Here is a 26,953-nt window from a genome sequence, read left to right as displayed (position 1 = left end):
AAGAAAAGAGTGATTCACATGGCTACATGAGTTGAGATTTTACCTCAGCAGTTCATTCCTGGCAGTCGACTTCTTGAAATTTCCCCTTCTTTCTGCTGAGACAATCTAAAAATATTTGTTTGACAAATGCTAAGAGTAAAAGTACAATTTGTAACTGCTGCCAAGCTTTCGTCATTTCAATTTCATGACTGTTGAAGTGAGACTACTTTTTATTTGAAGAGTTTAGACGACTCACATTCCTCTTTTATTCCAGTAAGTGCATAATGTTCGCTGCCCGGCAGCCATTTATAAATAAGAGAGGAGCCAGTGTTTGTACAAACTGAAGGAGAAGGAATGTCTCGAGTCAGGGTCTGTGGTGCAGGTAAAGGTCTTTGGCACATTTAATGGGCCTATTTATGGACTTATTAAGGATAATTGGCAGAAGGCCCAGCTTTCATTGTAGTAGCCAGACTGCATCTCCTTGGCTGGCCAAGTCAAGTTAGTCTGCTTGCCCATTAATTATTTAAGCTAAATCCTACTTTGATGGACTTAAACAGTTTGAAGAGGTTTTTTCCCTTCATTTATTCCCTTTTTGAAAGCCAATTTGGAGATTTTACAGTGAATCCAAAAAAAGATGTATTCACTTTGCAAATCTTTTCTTAATTAAGTTAAAGCACTTATTTTGAGCTTTAACTAACCTTTTTTCTTGTCAGATAAGTAGTGTGGCACTAGTCTGATGCATGCAAGTATTAAGCGGGACTAGTGATTTCAAGAAATTTACTGTCAACGGTCAAGTAAAATATATAACTAACAATTATTCTTTTTTGTTTTTCCATGTATAAAATATTGGTGGACTATTGCCTTTTTCATTTGTTAAGTGCCTGTGGGTGTATAATGTGTGAATACATATGTCCTTGTGAAAGTTATCTCTTGCAAATGGCAAGTGCAATGTGGCCTATGCTTTAAAGGAAAACTCCAGTGCCAGGAAAACAATCCGTTTTCCTGGCACTGGAGGTACCCTTTCCCTCCCACCCCCCAAATCCGGTTACTGAAGGGGTGAAAACCCCTTCAGTCACTTACCTGAGGCAGCGACGATGTCCCTCGTCGCTGTCTCCTCCTCCGCGCCGCTCCTCCTACTGTCTCTGTCTGCCGGTGGGCGAGACTGATCCCGCCCACCGGCTGAGGAGACCTAATGCGCATGCGCGGCAATGCTGCGCATGCGCATTAGCGCTCCCCATAGGAAAGCATTGAAAAATATTTTCAATGCTTTCCTATGAGGAAATGAGTGACGCTGGAGGTCCTCACACAGCGTGAGGACGTCCAGCGACACTCTAGCACAGAAAACCTGAGCTATGTGTCAGGAAGTGACCTCTAGTGGCTGTCTAGTAGACAGCCTCTAGAGGTGGAGTTAACCCTGCAAGGTAATTGTTGCAGTTTATAAAAAAACTGCAATAATTACACTTGCAGGGTTAAGAGTAGTGGGAGTTGGCACCCAGACCACTCCAATGAGCAGAAGTGGTCTGGGTGCCTCGAGTGACCCTTTAAGCAGTATTGAGAATTTGAGTGGGACAGGGGGGACTGACAACTCACAGGGCCCTCGGGCAATAGAGGATCAATTATGTGTATGCTGCCCAGCACGCATAATGGCTGTGTGAGAGGGCATCCGAACAGGGCCAGATTTACAATTAAGGGGTCCATCCAACCAAAAACAATGTTTTAATAAAACACTGTTTTTGAATGAAGTAACCCTTACTGGCATTAAAATAAAGAAATTACACGATTGCTCTGTGTTTGTTAGTGACATCAAAAGTAGCGTCCCCCACATGTGCAACCGTACTAGAACATAAAAGTAGGCTCCAAACACATGTTTGTAGACTACTTGTGGGGTTGAGGGATGCTGCTTGTGATGGTGTGTTCCTGTATGTCAATGTGCTGAGTTAGAATGAATCTGTCTTGTTTTACCTATTGTACTGGGTTGCAGAATATGTTGGTGCTATATGAGTTATTGTAATAATTATGATTGTTTGTGTAAGGAGGCTCTATGCAGTATTGTAATGGTGGGGCTGCAGCTTGTGATGTGTGTGTGTGTAGGGAGGCTATATGTGGTATTACACGTGTGGGGATGCGGCTTGGTGGATTGTGTGCATACAGTCCGGCTCCTTGTGTGTTTGCGTGTGTGGATGTGACTCTTTGCGGTGTAGTATGTGAGTGGAGTTAGAATTAATAATTTGGCTTGTGTTACAGAGTGTGTGTGGTTTGGGGCTCTTGTATGTTTGTGGGAATGCGGCTGTAGTAGGCATCTGGAACACACTGGAGCTGTAGTGTGTGTGTTTGGGGACTATAGAGGCTGCAGTATGTGTGTTTGGATAGTGACTGCAATGCGTGCAAGGGGATTGGCCTGTAGAAAGTGCAGGGGGGGGGGGGCATAGGAACTGTAGAAGCTGCAGGGGGCATAGGAACTGTAGTAGGAGCATGGGGGACTAGGGGATGGATAAGTAAAGGAGGGCATAGGGGCTGTGGTGGGTGAAGGGAGGCAGAGATGCTGGGATGGGTAAAGAGGGCATGGGGAAATGAGCTTAAGAAAATATTTACATACCTGTTAATTCTGCCATTCCTGAATTTCAGCAGACTCTGCAGGAGAGGAGGGGGCAGGGAGTGATGTAACTTTCTGGCCCCGCCTCTTCCCCTCTCACTTCTCACTCCGCAGAGCCATGGTAGGGAGGAGACCTGGCAAGAAGAGTAACATCGCTGTCAGCCAGGTTTCTCTGAGAAGGAATTAGTGTGAAATGATGGCTTTCTGGCTGGGGAGATCTCTGATGTGATCTCCCCAGCCATTTCATGGCTGTGCATCTGGCCGGACCCCTTACTGCCTCGGGCCCTCGGTCCATGACCGATCTGCCCGTGTGGTCAGTCCGCCCCTGGAGTGGGGTTGACAACTAGTATAGACTTCAGATATGTTCTTCAGCCGAGTAAACCAATTCATCATTACCAATAAAGGGATAGAGAGAACTGGATGGAGCAAGGTTTATTAAACTATGTAATATCTTACAACTTACTGCTGAGCGGCTGATTAGCTTAGTTTCTGTTTAGTATAGTCCTTCATATTATTTTCCAAATTATCAGATTTAATCATCGCATAACTGACAATGAAATCATTAGTTCCTAAATCCATAGGCGATAAGGGGAATACTACCTCCTAATAATAACTGATAAACTATTACTGCCTGTTTGTGATATGGTTAGCAGAAGTCACAACTTGTAATTGTCTAATAAATACAGATATTCAAAACTAGCTGCTAATATATGCCTGTTGCTAGGAACAGGGTCCTTTGAGTCATTTTACTGAACTTAAATGGACTCTCTAAGCACAAACATAATTTCATCTTAATGAGTGATATTGGGGTATAAATGGTCCCCTGCAACCTTGCAGAGAAAAACAGTGCCTTTTGTGAGAAACTGCACTTTTTACATTTTACCTTTTCCACTATGTCTAGTTTCATACTAGTGACTTACAGTAGTAAGACAATCGCTATACTAATTATTGAATATATTCGGCTTCTTTAGTATGCACAGTATGCCGTGTCAATGCTTCAATATGAGAAGCATTTGGTTAGACACAAGTCATTAATCTTGACATTACTGTGGGTGGATCTGGCTGTAGTGAGGCATCTATGCCAGTGCTGAATAACCGCTTAGCTTAATGCTGATGTTAAAAAAAGGTTGTTTATTTTTAGAGGACCAAGTTTTCCCTTTGGTCTTTAGAACAATCATGTAGCTGAAGAGGTGACATAGGTTAGGTGCCTCACAAGTAGCCTCCTCCCCAGATACAAACCTTGAAGTCTTCCTTTGACAGTATATTATATTTTGTCAGTTTAGGAGAATTGATGACTTCACAACTACCTCCCAGCACCAAACATGGTTAAAACAATGACTTTTGAGATTTATAGTTGAAGGTTGAATCACATTGGGCACAATGTGCAGTTGCACACACCTAGTGCATAGTTTCTTATTAATAGCTGTTCAAGGTACCATTAACTGGTTTAATCAATTCTGTCTAATATGCTGAGTATGGCATGAAAGTTAACAAGGATTGATATTGAGTCACATTCAGATCCAAGAACAAACAGGCAGGATTAAGGGGCTATGAACTAATCCCTTATTTTTGTTTTTGTGTGAGTGATCAGAGAAGTGAATCAGGACAGATTCTCTGTGCAAAATGTTACCAACACTGGGAAACAGAAATTGTAACTTGAAAATTGGCAAATTGGAATATAAACTCTTGAGAAGCAATAATTATGTGCATATTTTTAGTGTATTTTTGAAATGTTATATATTTTAAATGTGAGCAGAGTAGGTGATCTATAGAATGTCAGTTTACCATACATAAACAGTTGCATAATTTACAATGTTTTACCAATATAATATTACGTTTACTAGAACCTTATCTTTTTGCTTTGGCTTGTGATTTGCTTTTGTTTTGTTTTTTTGCTTTTGGGGGCTGAGAAGGGGTGTTATGTACACCGGTAATGCAATTTACTAACTGTTATAACTGTGCTTCAGCTGCAATGAGTATATGATTCTGACCTGTACATGAGAGATCCTCAGGAAATAATGGAAACTGCAAAGCCATTTGCAATCCACAAAAAATATTGATTTGATGAGTGGTGCCTACCCCGGCACCAGCACGTTCCCAGCTCTCTGCTCCATAAAAGCGGTTAACCCGGTCATTCTCCTGGTACTGATTATTTCACAGCAGGAGAGATTAACCCCTTCTTAGACCAAGGTCCAGGGGATGCCCTGTCTTCTGACACTGATTTTAATTTTAGCCCTTCATGGACTGAGGGCTAAAAGATATTTTAATCTATGTGAGGGCATTTTGTAAGTGCATATTTAAAATTGATTAAAAATGCAAATTTGACCAAGATCTGACTTCTCTACATCATGATCACATTTACAGTGTTTTTAAAACTTTAAAATGTTAAAGTTAGCAATGTTTTTTTCACTTCTTTGTATAGTTTTGTATGTTGTTGAGAGTGTGTAAGTAATAAAGACAGTACCCAAAATGAGTCATGTATTTTGGAAAGTATTTAACATTTTTAAGATATATTGCCATTTATTCTAAATATGACCGTTAAAGATTTTGCATATCTTTTCATTTGCATATTTTCTGTTTAAGGAGCATATGATCCTGTGTAGATTTGCAGACCAGACAGATGCCCAGCTTCCAAAGGAACGAAGAGCAATAGGTACAATTGAATAGTGTTCCAAATTAGTTTGACCTCACTGTAAATCTACAAGATCTGTGTGTTCATTAGTGTCTGGCAGCAAATTTGATAGAATAAATGTATTTGCAGAAGTTTAGAAACATTATAGTTTTTTTTTTGTCTAGAGGGGTATGCCAAACACACTAATTGCAAAACATTAGTGTCTCTTTCATTCTGTAATAGGTTTCAGTTCTACAGCTCCCCTCATCCCTCATTGGTAGCTGTTTGGAGAAGCTTACTTGAGAGCATCTAAACATGTAAAAAAAATTGGGGTGATTTTAATCTGCCCTGCTTCAGCAGGTTTTGCACAGGTCTACTGTCCTTTAAGAAAGAATTTCAGGAATTTCTATTGCAGCAGATGCATGTTATTGGCATCTCTATTCAGGGGCCATCATTGGCTCACAGCACCAGGGGGTGGAGTTACAGGAGTTACTTCCATCTTGGAAGTAGCACAGGGAAAGTACAGAAAGTACATTTGGCCCCTGCCAAATGTAAGTGTAGCCAAGAAAGCCCAGGTGAGACAAGGGTAGGGGGATAGTTCTGATGCAGAGCACTGTAGTGCCTGTCAATATTAGTTTTAATAGCTCATGTGCAACTTACTCACCATCTTCTCATACGTGCCCAGTCACTGCAGCTGAGACCTGAGACACTCATGCTATGGCTAGTTGAGAAGTTTTCGAACTGCAGGACTGGGGCTGTGACTTTGAGGACTGATTTGATTCTGATTTCAATCTGTTTTAATCTGTAATGATTGTTTATTCTGTTAACCATGTTAGATACTTCTTGGCTCCATATTACCAGTGCAGATCAATTATATTGCCAGCTGCAAATGTAATAAGGAGTCTATCAGTTTCCTGCTGCTTTAACCATGTGCACACTGTGTTCTGAGAGCTAATAGTGAGTCAGGAGTAGCTGACACGGTAGGAGTCCATCAGTATCTGTACGGAGTATTTGATACTTTAACCATGTGCGCACTGTGTGCTGAGAGCTAATAAGATAGCTTACATGTTTCATAACAGCAGCAATATTTAATAGTTTAATCGTAAGCTTAAATTATCATAGCAGGAGCACTGCTGAGGATGTTATCATGAGAGAGAGTTAAGAGAGGGATCGGGGGGCGGACCTTAACCACGGAACGGAGCGGTTGCATGTTCAGCGAGCTCCGGCAACAACGCGACTAAATATTGACAACACATACCTTTTACAGCCCTTTCAACCCTACCGACCGACAGCCAGGGCAGAGCGGCAGAGCGCTCACCTGATCGATGCCCTTTTTATACCGCCAGACGGGACGGAAAGCACGCCGCACATCCAAGGCCTACCCAGACTACAGGCCCTTCGAAGCGGTGCTCCACAACGCGGTCTTCTCCACAGCCATACCGCCCACGGAGCACACAGCCACCGACCCGGCAAACATGGGACGAAAATCACAGCGGATAGCAACAGGTGCGTGCAAAGACACACAGGACATTAGCACCATGCTCCAGCGCACCGCGGCCCCGAAAATGGTGGCCACACCCGACCCAGACACAAGATCCACGTGCTCAGAGCTTGCCATGGGGGACACCTTAGACCATCAGCCATCCCAAGGTGCACAAGCTGACCCTGATGCACTCACACCAGCCACAAAATTAGACATTAAAAACCTCCTAATGGAGCTAAAACAAATGTCCGCGGCAGACATGGCTTTAATGAAAACGGAGGTCCAGGCGGTCACAGACCAAGTGAAGACCACTGAAGAGGACATCATAGACGTCCAAAATGAAGTGAGGAGCCTAAAAGAAACAGTGTCCCACTTAAAAGCCTCACACACAAACCTGACCAACAAGCTGGATGCAGCAGAAGAGAGAAGCCGTAAGAACAACGTGAAAATTAGGGGTATCCCTGATGAAATAAGTCAGGCGGAGCTGCCACACTACTTTAGACGCCTGGTCGCCACCATATTGCCACACGCACAGGCCAAAAAATTAACTATAGCAGGGATATTCCATATCCGGAAATCACCACAGGCACCCCCCCAAGCAACCAAAGACGTGATCGTACGGTGCCATACCCAAACAGACAGAAATGCCATCTTCGCTGCCCTAAAAGGCAAAACACCATTGGACTTTGAAACCGCGAATCTTACCTTTTATCAGGACCTGACACGATCCACACTCCAATGGAGAAGAACCCTGCGCCCCATGACCCGCCGCCTCCAAGATGCCATACCGCTGGACAGCACCAAAAACACTATCGGTGGACCACTCTACACCTCAACTCCACTCAGGAGGTGGACTCTTTCCTCGGGGCACTGGGACTCCCACAAGGATCTGACCACACAGAAGAGCCCGTCAGCTCCCATATATGGGACCCCACCAGGACTGTCCCTTTTGTACCGAGGGGAAGAGGAGCCCCTGAGGCAGCCACCTGACACCACTGACTGCTTTCCAACCCATATGCGCACTTCACCAATGAAGCCTTTGCCGTTATAATTTGTTTTTCACTTGGTTTCGAATTTGTTTTTCCTTTTAATTATTTATTGCTTTGCACCTAGGCACCACTGTAAGGCACACTATTTCTCCCAGGACTAAAGGCCAACGTACTGGCAAAAATCCCGCACACCGTTATAGCCACACATGAGTAGCACACTACACGGTAAACCACTCGTGTTCGGGCCACAGGAATATTCCGCCCCCCCCCGCGGCCTCCCTGGTTAGGGGCCACTAACCACTTGACACCGCACGAGTATCAATGAAACACATAGGGCAACCCAGGAATAGAGTTACTTACGCCCACACCAAGCAAGCTAGAACCTGGGGCCCTAAGCAGAGCCACACTAACAAGGAGTGGGGCAAAATTCTTTATCGCCATAGCTACCATTTGGAACCACTCACACGGGACGAGGGATTGATATTTCGAACCCTACACACACAATGGACGTACAGAGTATACTACACATGTACAACTTCTTACCCAAACAGGAGACTATGCCGATCTAGCGATAATTCTAAATAGAATGTTGTAACGTAATAAATTAATTTCCTAATTTAAAATTGTGCATAGTATTTCAATGCCAAATGTTTTTTCATGTTTTATGGTTTAAAGCCTGAGACAGCTGTTGTGGCATCTTAAGCGACCATGTTAAGCAAATGCGCAACAAAAATAAAGAATTAAAAAAAAAAAAGTAAGGGATCGGAAAATAGACTGAAAGAGAGCTGGAGCATTGTTCATAGACGTACTGTGTGGAGATCTCTATATTGCAGCTCTGTATAATCCATCACAGTGATCCTGACTGTGTTGGATATTTGTTATCTTCTTATTGTGCCAAGCTATGTGTATTATCTATGTGTTTTTCTCATCTCTACCTGTTGAATGGGTATTTCTGTAGTCTACCCAGCACTATGTATTATATAGATGTCTTTGTATTGTGTTCAGCTCTGTGTAATATATCTCTATTTTTTCTCTGCTCTGATTGTGGTATGGTTATCCCTATATTGTATTTAGCTCCATGTATTTTATAGATATCTTTATGATGTGCCCAGCTTGTTTTATTGTATTAGAATTTTTGTATTATGTTCAGCTCTCTGTATTGTAAGTATTTCTGTACTTCTGTACTGTAGAGGGCAGCGGTTCCCAAACTGTGTGCTGTGGCGCCCTGGGGCACCGTGTCGGGCACACAGGGGAGCCGCAAGTTATTTTCCCACTGTGCTCTCCCCTGCCGGCTCTGCAGATCAGAGATCTCCCTCTCCGGCTCACTAGCACTTTGTTGACAGCCGGCAGGGGAGGGAGAGAGAGAGTACCTGGGGCAGCTCCACCGGGTTCTCATCTTGCAAGCTCGAACGGTTGCCGCGGTTACCACGGCAACGCTCCGAATCTTGCAAGAGTGAACTCTAGCAGCTCCTGACGCTGCTCGAGTTCACGCTCACCACTGGGACCACCAGGGACTTCAGGAAATGTCCCCACTCCCAAAGGAAAGCAGGGAGGGGGGACATCATTATTATTTTTAATAAAAAATAAATATATATATATATTAATTTGTTCTCCTACCCCCACAGACCCTCTGGGAACCCCTGGTATAGGGTTTAGTACAGAAAATAGTAAAATTCTGGGGATAGGGTCTGGCCCAACACCGTCTTAAAATCTTTAGTTGCTGAAGATATTTCTGATTTAAAGTAACTCTAAACACCATAACCACTACCTTTAAAAGCTAAACATACACGCTCACATTTTAACAATAAAATACACAATTTTTTTTTTTTATTCTTTATTTTTCTGTGCATGGAAATAACAAACATGAGTAAAGTGCCACAACAGCACGCATAATGTATGTATCAATATTCACAACTTGGCATCATAGTACTGCACATTTTTTGATGATGTTGTTGACAGTTAGGTACAAGCTATTTACATTTATAAGCATGGGTTAGGTTTTGCACATTTTTATGGGTTAAATATACAAGCTGGAACATAGGCCTGCAGTTGCAGGCTGAGGGCGTACAAGATATATACCAGTATCACTGGCAACAATTATACAAGCTTGGTCTTTTCTTAGTGGCACTGACATATTGAGAATACCGAAACTTCGGTTATACTCGTGTAGTTTGGAGTGTGTACTGAGTCGTACCTTGAGTGAGCGTGAGCCTATAGGAGGTAGGTGTTCACGCTGTGTAAGTTACACGCTGTAATTGATGGTCTGTCGGCTATGTCAGTGTGCTGAGTCGTGGTGTAATTGGGCCGTGAGTGCCAGGAGGGCAGTGGAACATTAGGAAAGAAAGCCCTAGTGACTAAGTGTCCCTCGCTTCGCTGGGCGTTATGTGGGGGGAGGACAGGTGCGTGTCGGTGTCAGACGGACCCATATGCGTGTATTGGTTTTAACAGATGTAAGGGCCGCTGAAGTCGTGTGAATGGTAGCGTCAGGAGCATTTGTGTGTCCAAGGAGAGTGGACATTGTATGTAATAAAAGAACAATTGAAAATTAAACTACCGTATATACTCGAGTATAAGCCGACCCGAATATAAGCCGAGGCCCCTAATTTTACCCAAAAAAACTGGGAAAACTTATTGACTCGAGTATAAGACTAGGGTGGGAAATGCAGCAGCTACTGGTAAATTTCTAAATAAAATTAGATCCTAAAAAAATTATATTAATTGAATATTTATTTACAGTGTGTGTATGAATGCAGCATGTGTGTATGAGTGCAGCGTGTGTGTATTAATGCAGCGTGTGTGTATGAATGCAGCGTGTGTGTATGAATGCAGCGTGTGAGTATGAGTGCAGTGTGTGTGTGTATGTGTGTATGAGTATGTGTGTATGAGTATGTGTGTGTGTGTATGTATGAATGCAGTATGTGTGTGTGTGTTGCAGAGCCTTGGTGGGGAGTGGGCAATTTTTTTTTATTTTTTTATTATTTTAATATTTTTTTATGATTAATTTTCATTATTTTATTTAATTTTTTTTTTTATTATTTTAATATTTATTTTTTATTATTTTAATATTTATCTTTTATTTGTAATATTTATTATTATTTATTTTTTTCGTCCCCCCTCCCTGCTTCATACATAGCAGGGAGGGGGGCTCCTTCCCTGGTGGTCTAGTGGCATTGGTAGTTCAGTGGGGGGGGAGGAGGGGGCTGTCAGAGAGTTTACTTACCTCTCCTGCAGCTCCTGTCAGCTCTCTCCTCCTCTGCGCCGGTCCGTTCAGCACCTCTATCAGCTCACACTGTAAGTCTCGCGAGAGCCGCGGCTCTCGCGAGACTTACACTGGGAGCTGACCGAGGTGCTGAACGGACGGCGCGGAGGAGGAGAGAGCTGACAGGAGCTGCAGGACAGGTAAGTAAGATCTCTGCAGCCCCCACAGCCCCCAGTCTGTATTATGGCAATGCAAATTGCCATAATACAGACTATTGACTCGAGTATAAGCCGAGTTGGGGTTTTTCAGCACAAAAAATGTGCTGAAAAACTCGGCTTATACTCGAGTATATACGGTAAGTGGCTTCTACTGAAGTCGTTTGCAAACGTGTTTGCAAATAGTGTAACAGTTCAAAACAAAACATTGAGCCTTCTTGTTTGGGAAGCCTGGTGCAAGTGGGGCTTCGTTCAAGTGGCAGTGTCCCGTTCCCCTCCGGGGACGAAAGGAGGTATGTCAACGTCCCATATCCTTTGGGGTTGCGTCGCTGGATCCGGCCCACGCAGGCCTAGGTCTCTCAGGAGTTGCAGGCCTTCGGAAGGGTTTGTAGCTTTGTGGGTTTTGCCTTCTTTCGTGCACATCAGTGCTCTTGAGTTAGTCCACCGGTATGGGAGGCCAGCCTTTTGTAGTTGCTGCGTGATTGGGCGCATCGTTTTCCGCCACAGTAGCGTGGCTTTGCTGAGATCTTGATAGAATGTGAGTGAGTGAGTCTCACACTGGAATGGGGTGTTTCCCCGTAGTGCTTGTAACAATCTTTGTTTATCCGCAAAGGATTTACAGCATAGTATAACGTCCCTAGGTTGGGAGTTTGGTGTTTGTAGGGGTGTCGCGATGCGGTAAAGTCCGTCATGGGCAAACAGTTTAGCGTGCTTGGTTGGGAGAATAGCTGCTATGAGTCGCCTGATGAGGTGAGGCAGTTCTTCAGCTGGTACAGTGTCCTCTATTCCCCTTATTTTGACATTGTTTTGTCTGCTTTTGTCTTCCAGTGCGTCCAGTCTAGCTGCGATTTGGGAGTGAGAGGTTTGTAGCTGCTTTAGTGCTTCCCCCCTGGGTGGCCATGTCTCGTTTCATGTCTGCAGAATCCTCCTCGGATGCTTGGAGGTGTTCTGTTATGGCCTGCATTTCGGCTTTTACCAGGTTAAGTTCCGCAAAGAACATGTCCTGGAAGTGTGCCAAAAGGTCGTGAATGTCCCGCTTTGTAACAGGCGGTTCTGTGTCGGGTGTAACCTTAGTACCTTTCTCGGGTATAGTGTCCACCACTGGGCCGGGTGTAAGTTCCCGTCTGGGGGATGGAGGCTCCCTTGTGCGGGCTTTGTGGTCAGCATCTGGCTGATATCATGGTTGGAGGCTGCTGCGGCCGGAGTCGACTTTTGAGATTTGCGGCCCATCGGGGGTTCCTGGTATGGTCCCGGTCTTGTCCGCTTTCTGAGGGATCGTGTCCCAGAAGTCTCCGTCCCAGTAGTCTCCGTCCCAGGAGGTGATGCGTGGCAGTCGCGGGATTCCCGCTCGGTAGGCCCAAGGTACCTTGCGCCGGATTTTTGCGCCCGTCGGGCATAAAAAAGGCATCCACGGGTCCGGAATGTTAACCCCTGTACGAGGGTGTCAATTCTGGCTCTGATTGCCCGTTAGTGTGCCGTTTTTTGGCAAATTTTCGGGCAATGATCGAGGAGCTGGGTGAAATGGCATCTGCTCCTGAACGCCGTTGGCTCCGCCCCCCATAAAATACACAATTGTGATGGTTATGTTACAGGTTCATTTTCACATTTAGTTATTTTATTTTTTTAACATGAATAAACAAAACTGTAATGTAAGTGCAAACCGTATACACTAAAAAAAGAAAACTTGCAAGATTTAAACTGCTCTCTTGTAAAATGGTTTGAAAATAGCTTGCCTTAATGTACAGCTGGTTTCAAGAAATGTTATGACATTTTCGACGAGCTTAACTATTTCAGAGCAGTGAACAATCTTTTTAACATTGCCTCTTTTTATATTCTCTCTGCCAGCAAAGGTTTGACGGTGGATATTTGATGTGGGCTTACTCATGGTCATTCTGTCTGGAGAAGGGGAGAAGATAAAAATAGTTGGTTATTTTTCTTTTTAAAGAAATGATCTCCACAAATAATTTGGATTGATGACCCCAAGAAAATGTGTTACATCTCCTTGCACCAGTTATTTTATTAGGTGCAGTTGCAATCTGAGGATTTATATGAATAAAAATAGCAAAATGAGTTTACTAGCAACAGGATCTTCTTTCAGATCCCTGAGGTAGCTGAGTTAGTAAGATACATGTAAGCAAATTGTGCTCTCTTGTGTGATAACAATGCTTTTGAGTGTGATGACCACAGTGCATTTTGTTCATCATTAACATGTGAATACCTTCTCCTTTAGGAAAGCAGTGCATGGGTTTGGTAGACCTGGATCGATCATGGGCAGCAGAGCAGTTTGGATACAAAGTAACTGTTATCTCCATGGAGCCAGAAACCTGCTCTCCAAAGAACAACTTGATTGTGGGTTCTCCCAATTCAGTCCAACATGTGTAATTTTATATCTGTGGTATGGAGATCATCAGAGGAGAGATATCTCTGGGTATCATCGGCGTACAGGTGGAAGGGGAATCCAAATGACTTAATAAGTTTGCGAAGAGAGGTAGAATACAAAGAAGACAAAAGCAACAGAGCCTTGGGGGACTCCAAACGAGACAGGACAAACGGAGGAGGTGTTATAAGAAAAGGAGACACTGATTGAATGCTGGGAGAGATAGGAGGAGAACCACAAGAGTCACAGTTTATTATTAAATTTCCCCCTTTTAAAAATGTGTATTGCTATATGAAAGCTAAAAATAATAATAGGTGTTAAGAGACTGGTCAGATCTTTAGAAGCAGTTTGAAGATGTTTGTTCTGTCTATTGATTACCAGTTTGGCATCTACACACTGTGCCATCTACACATAGGAGGCTTAGGAGGCTTATAAAATATGATGATAATGGGAAAATATCTGTATCATGAATTTTATTTTATAGGTATTTATTATCATTGACTTTTATTCCAGTTGTCTTTGCTATTACAATCTATTAAAGTTCACTCTGCCTCGCAGCACAGTCATTTTCTTTCCTTTCCCTAATGCTGTGGTTTAAATTTCAGCATTCTTCTTTTGTACATTGGATTTGGTATATCTTTCTGTATGGTATTGCCGTATGATGCTTTCCATAAATTAAAAATAAAATGTATTTAATTTTTAATACACATTAATACAATTTTTCAAAAAACTACGTGTGATATTTTTTCATTTTTTAATGTGAAAATTTATTTGAAAAGTACCTTTTTAATACATATCCATTGACATTGTTCACCCAATCCAATGTTGTAGGATTTAGAGTTCTATAAAACCTTAATTTTTTATTTTTTTTTCCTGCATTCATATGCAAGTAAATGTACAAACAATTTTTTACTCATTTATATTATCACACGGTGCATGGACTAATTTCACCTGTGTGTTCCCAACAAAAACAGCAACCCGGTTAGCGTGCTGGATGATTCAGTGCTCTGATTGGTTAATGGCAGTTAAAGGAGATGGATTCTAGGTAAGAGATCAAAGCATAGGTTATTGGCAGCATCATATAAGGCGAATATTTTATAATTAAGAACAAATAGGCTGTGCTCATGTTGCATAGCTGCATTTTTGTGACAATTTACACAGGAGCCTGCCTATCTCCATGATCTATCAATTTTGTCGCAAACCAGTCTGTTCACCTCTTGAGAAGTATATTGCTGGATAATTTTCAAAGTACTGGTTGGTAAGCAGAAACAGTGATAGGACAGAAGCTTCTAAATGTCACTTTTACTGGAAGACATAGAGAGATATAATAGACAAATTAACAAATTAGATTTTAACTAATTGTCACATGGGAATCTCATCCTAATGCTAATACCTATAAGTTCATGACTTACTTTTAGGTAAATTGAGGCACTGGTAACCTATTGACTATTTCTCCTTCATGTTGATTGGCTATTGGCAATCAAATTCAACGTTTTTATAGATCTATTGGAAAATATGGCTTATAGTGACACAAGCAACTGCTAAAGCAAAAAAATAAGTTAGTTTTAATCAGTTTTCAATGTATTTATTTTTAGACTTATACTTCTTGCAAGTGCATGTAAATCATCTCCCCATTTAAGTATAACTATATCTAGATAAAACGTTGTTATATATTCTTTTCTTTATTATCTGCACAGTTCCAACGAAAGCTCAACAAAGAGCTGAATAGGTGGGATCTGACCTCAAGCGAACTTTCTTTGTATGCAGATTTGCATTATGTCATTGGTAGGTCTGTTAAATGATGTAAGGGTATTATTAATCTATGGCTTTTTGCCACTGCATGATGAAATAAATAGCTCTGGGCTGCACTTGTCTGTGCTTTAGGACAATATCCACACCCACCCTCTATACCTCATAACAGAGTTGGAAGCCAGGGTATATAAGTACCTGTCAGATTTCCAATTCTGTTGACAGTAAATCATAATGCCTCATCTCATGCTTATGAGAATACTTGCTGGCTAGATATTTATCAGTAGTTGCACAAAGATTGAATATTAATAGTCTGCATAAGTAATTAGTTTTACTGACTTGATGACTAATGTCCTTATCATACTAGACAATTAGAACATTAAATGTTTAAACTTGTATTCAAATGTTTTATTAAAGAGCATATGTAGAAATATATATAGGTAAATGTAGCAGGGGCTGTAGAGGGATCGGAACCCCAACTACACCTGGCATTACATAACGATAGCTAATGTCCCCGAGTTCCAAGTGCCCAGGAATCCCAGAAAAGGTTTCCCCCGGCAAGAGGCTAAGGCACTAACTTCTGGAAAAAGTCTGGAAATAGCAGGTGGAGGAGAGGTCCTGACATGACAAATCTAGAAGATCTAGAAACTACGCCTGGCTCTGCCAAAGCAGGGTTAACAGGACAGGGAGCCTAGCTGAAGATGGACCTGAAGCAGAACCCTAGAGATCTAGGCGAATGGAGGGAAAGCACAAACAGTGCACGTCAGGTTGGGAAATCAACTGAAGAACCTCAGGACCTGGTAAGTCATCAGAGAGGAAAGGAGATCCAACACAAACTGGCCTCTCAGTATCGAGATGCAACGGAATATCGACCAGTGCAGCCTCCAGTCGCAGGTGATTGGCCAGACTGCGAATGTCAAATGAACCTGCAAATAATTCCAGGCCGTTTATATGTAAGGTTGCTTCCACAACCGTCCAGAGCCAACCTGTAAAAGCGTCCACGCAAGTCACTGCCCAGTTAAAAGACTTGTATCCGTCTCCACAACAAAGTCCAGAGTGGGTCTGAATATCGCCTTCCTATTCCAGGCACTCATGTGGAGTATCCACCAGCGTAGTTCGATTCAGATCTCTGGGGTGAGAGGGACTGGCTGATTGTAAGACTGTGTCGTCGCAAAAGAGCAACAAGTCGGACCTTTACAGCAAAAGTAGGCAGGCTCCTGTGTAAATGATGACTATAAGCCATTCATCAAGGATCGACAATGGTGGTGGAGGCAAAGGGTCATCTTCATCACTCAAACAATGGGCCAGTGTGGTGTGCATCTCCTTCATGGTCAAACTCTTAGGGTGTTTGGCCAGAGCTTTGACCTTTTGGTTGTGTGGTTCGGGGCCATTAATCTTCCAATATCTCTTGGTAGCATGAGCAGGTTCCCTAACTGAAGTGTGCTAATCTGCTGAGTCCTCCACTGAACATGGAGCCACCAGTGGGGCCGTGTTTCTAGGCAGCTGAGGGATGACCCACACCAGAGCCTTCTCCATAAATGCGGCCACGTTGATAAATCCCTGGAGGTTCTTCTCCTCAGTGGGCGAGCCTCCCATGTTTGCAGCTTACAATGCACCAAGTAGCACCTAAGGGGTGAATCAACCAATGAGCAAACTACAGAAACAGAATGATACAACAGCAAAATGCATGCACTTAGATAACAAATATTTAAAATAACCCAGCATTCCTTCCAGTAGTAGTATTCACCAGGCATAAGTGGGCACAGAGAAAGCTCACTCTCAGTGTTGGGTAACCCAGCATTCCTTCCAGGGTTGCGTCACCAGGATCTGGCATTTTTCAGAGGGGACTCTTACCCCTAAATTTCAACACTCTGTCAGAATAGTGAAATGCTGAGTCCCACCATACTAGAGAATTTCAGGTTCCACCAACTAAAACATTTTTATAGCACAGTTTCTCATCTCCCGTAACTTTATAGGCCGCCTATGCTTTTTGAGAAGCTCTGCACATAAAGGAAACCCCTAAGCTAAGTCATATCCATCATATACCAGGTCATACTTTCCGCAGATACCCAAAAACCATTTAGGTTTAAGGCATTATGGGAGTAAGCCTTGCAGACATCCTTCTCGGATCACGAGTGGACGAAAATTACTTTATAGCATAAAAAAGATCCCTCGACATTTAAGACTTAGCTTGAAAGAGTGAAAGAAATCTGCAAATTTGAAGAAGGTACAACTCTGCTTAAAAGCCATTCTACTCGTCACATGAGCCATTCTACTCGTCACAGGAGGTATGTCGGACCTGTGAAATCTACCGATGTAATAATGAGGATGGCATTGGAGAAGACAGGGGAAAAGTGGGGCCTGTCCCTCCGGAGTAATACCCTGAGAGTTTACATGCCATCCTACTTCAATCCTAACCCCCTTGACCTGTATGCCCACCTGTTATTCCCTTTCCTACTCCCTACCACAGGGTTTTGTACCTCCTCTCATTTGCATTTTAAGTTGAATTTGGGCAAACCATTTTAACCATTCTTGTTTTATTTCAATTGCTTTTTTTTTATTTGTTCATTGCAAACCGCAAAAAAACTGTAAATGTTGACATTAAACCTGTTTGTATAATTTTACAACTGTAAATTGTGTTCTTTGTGTGTATATGTTTATGTGCGTATGTGTTATCTTTGTGTTTATATGATGTTTGTGTGCATGTGTGTTATCTGTATGTGTGTGTTATCAGTGTGTGTATGTGTCATTTATGTATTACTCAGTGTGTGTGTGTTTTAGTGTTTATGTGCGGGGCAGTGTATGTGCATACATCCCAGCAATAAAACATCAACTCTACGTAAAAACACATTCAAACACTAAACGCAAGTACACCACTGCTTTCAAATAGCAACAGTACATGCGCAAACACAACTGCATTCAAATGCAAACACTCCACACAAATAAATACATACATTCAAACAAACAAAACATGCTTAAATTTGTCACCAGATAATGTTCTTTATTAACAAATACTCTAAGGTATGTAATGTATAACTTTGCCTGCAACCCTCGGATAAATCTTGTTTTCTAATGCGGCCCTCCAATTATCTAAGCCCTGTTTACACAACTGCTACTTTTCTTTGATGTTTCTTCTACATCCTGTTTATGTGCCTTTAAATATGCTCATTTACATCTGAGTTCTAATTTTATTATTGAATCAGCATATTGAGTGGTTTCAATGCGTATTACCAGCTTTTAGTAAAAACTTTTTAATTTCAGTTAAAAACTTCTGTCTTTTGTTCGTGGCCAGCTTTTTGAAACTCCGGATGCTTCAATAAGCTCAGTCTTCTTTTGTTCTCTGAAAAAAGGCAGTAGATCATTGGAGAGCACATTATTTAAGAAACTTTCTTTGAACTGAAAAACAATTATTAACTCATTACTGATTTTTACATTGGGGACCGTTCATGTGCCTTATGTTTTGGAACCATTTATATAGTATAAATGATAATCCCTTAGTTGCATTTGTTCAGCACTTCAATATAATTTTGAGTTTGTTTTTGTAGGTATCTATATATTTCACCCCTTGACCACAGAAAATGGAGCCTAAAGTATTTAATTCTCTTTCATAGCAGGCCCACATATTACAGACATGACAGGAGCTAATATATTTCTGAAAAAAATGTGTCATTGTCACCTTATTTGTTTTTAACTTAGATTTCCCAACATGCTCAGTCAGCCTTAAGAATCTTGGGTGCCACACTGACATTAATTAAATAAATTTTCCATATGAGTAAAAGATAAGAACTGGGCTTGTTTAAGATTAAAGGACCACTATAGTGCCAGGAAAACAAACTCGTTTCCTGGCACTATAGGGTCTTTAAGTCCCCCCCACCCTCTGGGTCCCACTCCCGCTGGGCTGAAGCGATTAAACATTTACCTTTCTCCAGCGCCGGGCAACTTTCCTCCCTCTGCCGATGTCAGCACGGCAAGAGCCGCGCACGCATTCAAACAATCCATAGGAAAGCATTTCTCAATGCTTTCCTATGGACGTCCTGCGTCTTCTCACTGAGATTTTAACAGTGAGAAGCAGGGAAGCACCTCTAGCGGTTGTCAGTGATACAGCCATTAGAGGCTGGAATAACCCTAGTGTAAACATAGCAGTTTCTCTGAAACTGCTATGTTTACAGCTGCAGGGTTAACACTAGATATACCTGGCACCCAGAGCACTTCATTGAGCTGAAGTGGTGTGGGTGCCTATAGTGGTCCTTTAATCCTACTGCTTTAAGATGCCAACAGTTCTGTTTTCTTTTAGTTAGTTTTTTGGGGTAAGTAAAACAATAAATTAACAAATTTATCCAACCGATCAAGAAAATACCTAATAATATAAATTTATATATAATCACATCCGTGTAGAGCGAAAAATGTCTGCAAAATAGTGAAACTTTCTAGTCAACTGCTGTTGATCTATAATACTCTCAAATACACTATAGCAAGGTGCTGCTAGGTCAAAAGTACCTTTGTGACTGTTTTTTCATATCTTCTAATGGTATTAAAACAGTGGCTGAGGGCTGGATAATTCATGGCCGACCTTAATTGCGACACTATTAATCACTGTTTGCCTATGTACAGATAGCTAATATCCTGCTTATTATCCTGTGAGGGTTAACTAATTACATCCTGTCTTTGACTCCACTTAAGATAATATCTGTGCACCCTGTTAAGGAGGACTTTACTAAAAAATAAAGAACAGGTTGAGTCATGTTCTTTTACGTCTTTGCAAAAATCTGTATGTGTCTTGGACATCCCCATGACTCATATGTATGCCATAATACCTCACTCCTTTATAAAGGAGTGGTGTACAAAAGACCCTGGTTTCCATTATGGAGAGCCATCAACATCTACAATTAAAGAAATTCTGTCAATCTTAAGAAGATCGCACAAGTTTGCATTAGTTCCTCACAAGTGGTTGACATTTTATACTTGCATTTCATTGTCATTCTCAGTTGGTCAAATGTATGGAATTGTAAATGTCTATACTGTGTTTCTGTCCAAATACATACACAACAGATTTAATATGCTTTCTATTTAAGTGGATACAACGTATTATTATTTGTACATAGGTTTTCTTGATAAGGTAGGCATTTGTCTTTGATGGACACTAATGGTGCCTTGATGTCTGACTTAGACATACAAGATTCTTATGCTTTGGTTTAAACAAAATATATAATGTTTTCACTAAATTTAAACAAATAGTGTAATGTATGAGCCAGACTAATGAGTTAATGTGTGTGAACATATAGATATCTCGTAAAGATTGAGGGGACGCTTGCAAGGAGACTCTTATGGGTCACAGAGAAAATATGTTTTATTAAAAGAAACAACAAATGGCTGAGTGAAATAATACTTTTTATAGAACAGCAAAGTTATGAGTTGAAGGCTTTCCAGACAATTCAGAACTTTCCTCGGGCCTTGTCATAGTTTGAATTCCTCTGATAGGGACAAAGTATATTTTCTTGTGAAGTATTTATTGCTTAGCTTTACAGGAATTTAACAAGACCACTTTTCTCTGTGGATATTGTTCTGTAATATGGTTCTCTTATATCTGTCTCACCTGTCTTGCCTGAGTTCAAGATTCTTCTTTTAATAGCCCAAGACAATTGTTTGGGTGAGCAGGCATCAGCAGCTGACTTCTCTGGCATGTGATGTAAGAAAAAGGTTTGTTCTTTCAACTGTGGAGAGCATTTAACTTTTATATGTGTATCAAACACAGCCTTCCCCTCGCTAATCTGCGGGGTTGGTTAGATTACAAAATGTTTATCGCATATAAAATTCAGCTATTTTTCCAGCTTGCATTTTTTGATCTGCATTTGCAATTTATTTGTAAATTCTCCACAGTTCATCGTTTAACAAATAGATTCCAATGTTTTGGTCCTTTACACATACAGTTGGTTGTAGGCCCTTAGCAAAAGTCATTGTGGCAAGATCGAGAGGGTCAAGAGAAGTGACTGCCACAATGAAAACACTTCACACAGATGTACGAAGATGGTACACGGTAATTCTAATTGTAGCTAGAGAGCAGACATATTGTCTCCTGGTCCCATTACAATCAGGAAATGTGTGAGTTTAAAGGGTTATTAAACGAGACAGGAGCCATGAAATGCTACTCTATCCATAGTAAAATGAAATGAAATGTTTTGGGTAAGATTGGGTTATCTGACATGATACACTGCAATGCCACACGACTTTAGAAAAAAAAAAAACAGGATGCCCAGTCATTTGCCTCTATCTTCTGATAGTAAAGGGAATATTTTGTCAAATATTTTGCACTTTATTTTTTAATCTGTTGCTTTTTTTTGTGCCTTGTCATTTTTAAAAATGTACCAATTTTTCTCCAATGCAACATGTCAGTGAGACAGCCACTAGAGGCTGGATTAACCCTAGTGTAAACATAGCAGTTTCTCTGAAACTGCTATGTTTACAGCTGCAGGGTTAACACTAGATGGACCTGGCACCCAGACCACTTAATTGAGCTGAAGTGGTCTGTGCGCCTATAGTGGTCCTTTAAGTACAAAACCTTATATAATTTAACTTTCACTTTTTAGAACATGTTGATAAATATTCCACTAAGTGAATAACACCCCCTTCCAAACTCTGTAAATCAAATGTTTGTGGCCCTACTGTTGGCTACTTGAACATTTAAATTATAAAACCGGTTTGATATCCTATTAACAATATTTAATATTGAAGTGCTGTGAAAAACTAAAATAAATAGTTACCACTTAGCAATTTCTTTGATATTTAGCATGAACCTAGTTGCAGACAAGTAGAATGCTGTATTTAGTAGATACTTTATTTTGTATAGTAATTAAGCCTTATATATGTTCCTAAAATCCTTTGTACATGATATGTCTGAGATTTAATACATTGATCAATGATGACTTTTCTTGATCTACATAACTACCAAAGCATTTTTTATCATTTTTATTAACTAAGCTGTGAATTGTGGTGGATTTTAAATTTTGTGCTGAAATAGCTGATTTGGCAGAAAATCTCAGCTCTGTTCAGCTAGGCTAGTTGGAAATTCACTTTGAGTCACTGTGGATATCAAAGAAAATCTTATGGAGAACATTCTAGCTAGTTAGTCCTTCTATTTAGCACTATTTCTATGTTATGCTTTGACAGGTATTTCAGCTGTCCTTGCATGTGTCAGCTGGAGTGAGATCTTCCAGATGTCTCCAGTATTATGGATTCCTCTCATTTAAAAAGCTGCATACCTTCATGTTAAAAGGTTTACATTATCGCTGGATTGGATGAGGATTATATAAAGCCGCATTAGAGTACATACCTGGGATGGCCGTGGTTTAAACTTATTTCATACGTTTCTACTTCTTTCACCAGAGCCTTAATTTGTAATCCCAGCAGACAAATGCAACATACATTGAAATAGTCAGTAGGTGGCAGAGCAACCGGTTCCTGGCACCATTTACACAAAGTACCATTGACTTTTCTCCATTTAGGTTTTTTCCCTTCCATTTAAGTGGAGGTAAGAGAAAGTTATCACTAGCAACTGCATATTTGTATAACTCTAATCATAATTATCTGGTACATTTGTCACCTAAGAAGGACACATTTTTATGCCTTTGTGGCCTGAAAGGTATCAATTCAGAGCTTAATGTGTTTTCGTGACCTGCTGTCCATTTATGCAATTAAGAAAGTATGTTCAAGACTCTAACGAGGCTTTTTATAGTGGAATCCGCGGCTCAAAAACCCCACAAACTTCACTACAGCCGGCAGACAAATATGGGCCGCAAAACAAAAAAGCAATAGCGGAGAAAAGCTTCCATGGCAGGGATATAGTAGACATGTTGCGGAACTCACAGCAGGCCGCATTGTCCAAAATGGCGCTGGCTGACTACCTCTCCTTATACTCCTCGGAGGAATTTGCCTCGGACCTCCTGGAAGAATCATAGAAACATAGAATGTGAGGGCAGATAAGAACCATTCGGCCCATCTAGTCTGCCCAATTTTCTAAATACTTTCATTAGTCCCTGGCCTTATCTTATAGTTATGATAGCCTTATGCCTATCCCACGCATGCTTAAACTCCTGTACTGTTTTAACCTCTACCACTTCAGCTGGAAGGCTATTCCATGCATCCACTACCCTCTCAGTAAAGTAATACTTCCTGATATTATTTTTAAACCTTTGTCCCTCTGATTTAAGACTATGTCCTCTTGTTGTGGTAGTTTTTCTTCTTTTAAATATAGTCTCCTCCTTTAGTGTGTTGATTCCCTTTATGTATTTAAATGTTTCTATCATATCCCCCCTGTCTCGTCTTTCCTCCAAGCTATACATGTTAAGATCCTTTAACCTTTCCTGGTAAATTTTATCCTGCAATCCATGAACCAGTTTAGTAGCTCTTCTCTGAACTCTCTCTAAGGTATCAATATCCTTCTGAAGATACGGTCTCCAGTACTGCATACAATACTCCAAGTGAGGTCTCACCAGTGTTCTGTACAATGGCATGAGCACTTCCCTCTTTATACTGCTAATACCTCTCGCTATACAACCAAACATTCTGCTAGCATTTCCTGCTGCTCTATTACATTGTCTGCCTACCTTTAAGTCATCAGAAATAATCACCCCTAAATCCCTTTCCTCAGATGTTGAGGTTAGGACTCGATCAAATATTCTGTACTCTGCCCTTGGGTTTTTACGTCCAAGATGCATTATCTTGCACTTATCCACATTAAATGTCAGTTGCCACAACTCTGACCATTTTTCTAGTTTACCTAAATCATTAAGCTTATCCCTCCTGGAACATCAACCCTGTTACATATCTTAGTATCATCAGCAAAAAGACATACCTTACCATCAAGACCTTCTGCAATATCACTAATAAAAATATTAAAGAGAATGGGTCCAAGTACAGATCCCTGAGGTACCCCACTGGTGACAAGCCCAAGCTTCGAATATACTCCATTGACTACAACCCTCTGTTGCCTGTCACTCAACCACTGCCTCACCCATTCAACAATATTGGAATCCAAACTTAAAGATTGCAGTTTATTGATAAGCCTTCTATGTGCAACAGTGTCAAAAGCCTTACTGAAATCTAGGTAAGCAATGTCTACTGCACCACCCTGATCTATAATTTTAGTTACCTAATCAAAAAAATCAATAAGATTAGTTTGGCATGATCTCCCTGAAGTTGTCTCCATGTTGTCTCTTATCTTGAAATCCATGTGTTTTTAGATGTTCAACAATCCTATTCTTTAACATGGTTTCCATCACTTTCCCCACTACTGAAGTAAGGCTTACTGGCCTATAGTTGCCCGACTCCTCCCTATTACCTTTCTTGTGAATGGGCACAACATTCGCCAACTTCCAATCTTCTGGGATTACTCCTGTTATCAATGATTGGTTAAATAAATCTGTTAATGGTTTTTCTAGTACACCAATAAGCTATTTTAATAGCGTTGGGTGTATTCCATCAGGTTCCATTGACTTATTTGTCTTTACTTTTGACAGTTGAAATAGAACCTCTTCCTCTGTAAACTCACGTGTAATAAATAACTCGTTTATCCTTTTTCTTAACTGAGGTCCCTCTCCTTCATTTTCATCCGTAAATACCGAACAAAAATATTAATTGAGGCAGTCAGCTAGACCTTTATCCTCTTCTACATAGCTTCCTTCTTTTGTTTTTAATCTAACTAATCCTTGTTTTACTTTTCTTTTCTCATTTATGCATCTAAAAAAAAGTTTTGTCCCCCTTTTTTTACTGACTGTGCTATTTTCTCTTCTGTGTGTGATTTAGAAGCTCTTATAACTTGCTTAGCCTCTTTCTGCCTAATCTTATAGATCATTCTGTCTTCCTCACTCTGTGTTTTTTTTTTATAATTACTAAATGCTAACTTTTTGTTTTTTTACTATTTTGGCCACATCTGCGGAGTACCACAGTGGTTTCTTAATTTTTTTGCTTTTACTGACAAGTCTAATGCAATTTTTTGTTGCCTTCAGTAGTGCAACTTTTAAATAATCCCATTTTGTGTGGTGTGACTCAGTCACTGTTCTTATATTAAACCACACTGACTGATGATCACTGGATCCTAAACTTTCACCTACAGTAATATCGGATACCAAATCTCCATTTGTTAACACTAAATCTAGTATGGCCTCTTTACGAGTTGGCTCCTCAACGACTTGTTTTAGAGACAATCCTAGTAGGGAGTTTAGAATATGTGTGCTCCTGGCACAAGCAGCTATTTTGTTTTCCAATTCACATCAGGAAGATTAAAGTCACCCATGATGATAACTTCCCCCTTCATTGTCATTTTAGCTATTTCCTCAACTAGTAGATTATCTAACTCTTAAATTTGTCCTGGAGGCCTATAAATCACACCTACACGAAATACTGTGTGATTACCAAATTCTAACGTAACCCAAATGGACTCTATGTTCACCTCACTAACTTTTATTAGGCTATATTTTATGCTAATCTTCACATACAGGGCCACCCCTCCCCCTTTCCTGCCTTCCCTGTCTTTTCTATATAAAGAGTACCCTGGTATTGCTATGTCCCAGTCATTTTTCTCATTATACCATGTCTCAGTAACAGCGACTAAATCTACACTATCAGTTGCAATTATTGCCACAAGTTCATGGATCTTATTCCCTAAACTGCGAGCATTTGTAGACCTGACTCTAAGCTTATCATTTTTTAACACACTTGCTACAGACACCTTCTGTCCTTGTTTTGGGGGACAATTGGATTTATGTTTTATCACCCTTTTTTTTTTTTAAATTCTTTATTTATTTCAAGACAGGATGAAAGATACAGCATAAACAAAACTTCCATTAGCTTTAACCCCTTAAGGACCAAACTTCTGTAATAAAAGGGAATCATGACATGTCACACACGTCATGTGTCCTTAAGGGGTTAAACAGACACATATTAACGTACTTTGAACAGTAATTGCACAGGTATAAGCAATGAAGGTAATGCCGGGTATAGTATAACATGAGTTGTCCGTACATTGAATCCGTGCAATGTGTCTGTGACCCAGTTCAAAAACATGCCACATCTGACATCTCGCCCTGAGGTTTTTATCACCCTTTTGCCCCCCCCTCCTAGTTTAAATACATCCTAGCAAAACCTCTGAACTGCTCACTGAGAACATTTGTTCCCTTTTGAGAAAGATGCAAACCATCTTTTTTTGTACAGTTTATTTCCATTCCAAACAGAGCTACCATGAGAAATTAAGCCAAATCCTTGCTCCCGACACCATTCACCAAGCCACAAGTTAAAGTCCCTAATACGCATCCGCCTGTCGTTCTGAGTGTTATGCACAGGCAGAACTTCAGAGAATGACAGTGTGGAAGCAGCCTGCCGTGTATCATTGGCAAAAACACTAAAAACTTCCTTAACCTCTGAAACCTCATTGCTAGCCAAGTCATTTGTCCCTAGATGGGCAAGTACATCCAATTCCCCTTCCTGCTTTGCTCGCTTAACAATATTACAGATATGTCTCCTGTCTCTGTGAGCAGTAGCTCCAGGAAGACACCTCACAAGACCACCATTGTCCATCTCCACACCTCTTATGATGGAATCCCCCAACAACAACTGCTTTCTATTAGGCCTCACCATAGTCTCCAAGCCTCTCTCCACAACACCACTAGCCTCAGTGCCTCTCTCCACAACTCCACTAGCCTCAGTTCCTCTCTCCACAACTCCACTAGCCTCAGTGCCTCTCTGCACAACACCACTAGCCTCAGTG

General features: G+C 41.0%; 1 protein-coding gene across 1 annotated transcript in view; it reads left to right on the top strand.

Moving 5' to 3' along the window:
* The window catches only part of GSTCD (glutathione S-transferase C-terminal domain containing), a 143,278-nt gene extending 129,261 nt beyond the window's left edge, over nucleotides 1-14,017 (top strand). The window contains exons 11-12 of the mRNA XM_063458384.1: nucleotides 5,156-5,225; nucleotides 13,300-14,017. Coding sequence (XP_063314454.1) covers nucleotides 5,156-5,225; nucleotides 13,300-13,451 — 222 coding nt within the window. The 3' untranslated portion in view covers nucleotides 13,452-14,017. The remainder of the gene's footprint in view (nucleotides 1-5,155; nucleotides 5,226-13,299) is intronic.
* Nucleotides 14,018-26,953: the final 12,936 nt, after the last annotated feature.

This window comes from Pelobates fuscus, chromosome 6 (assembly GCF_036172605.1).
Source record: "Pelobates fuscus isolate aPelFus1 chromosome 6, aPelFus1.pri, whole genome shotgun sequence".
Classification (NCBI taxonomy): Eukaryota; Metazoa; Chordata; class Amphibia; order Anura; family Pelobatidae; genus Pelobates; species Pelobates fuscus.
Note: the sequence above shows the minus strand (reverse complement) of the source record. Positions and strands in the feature narration are given on the sequence as shown.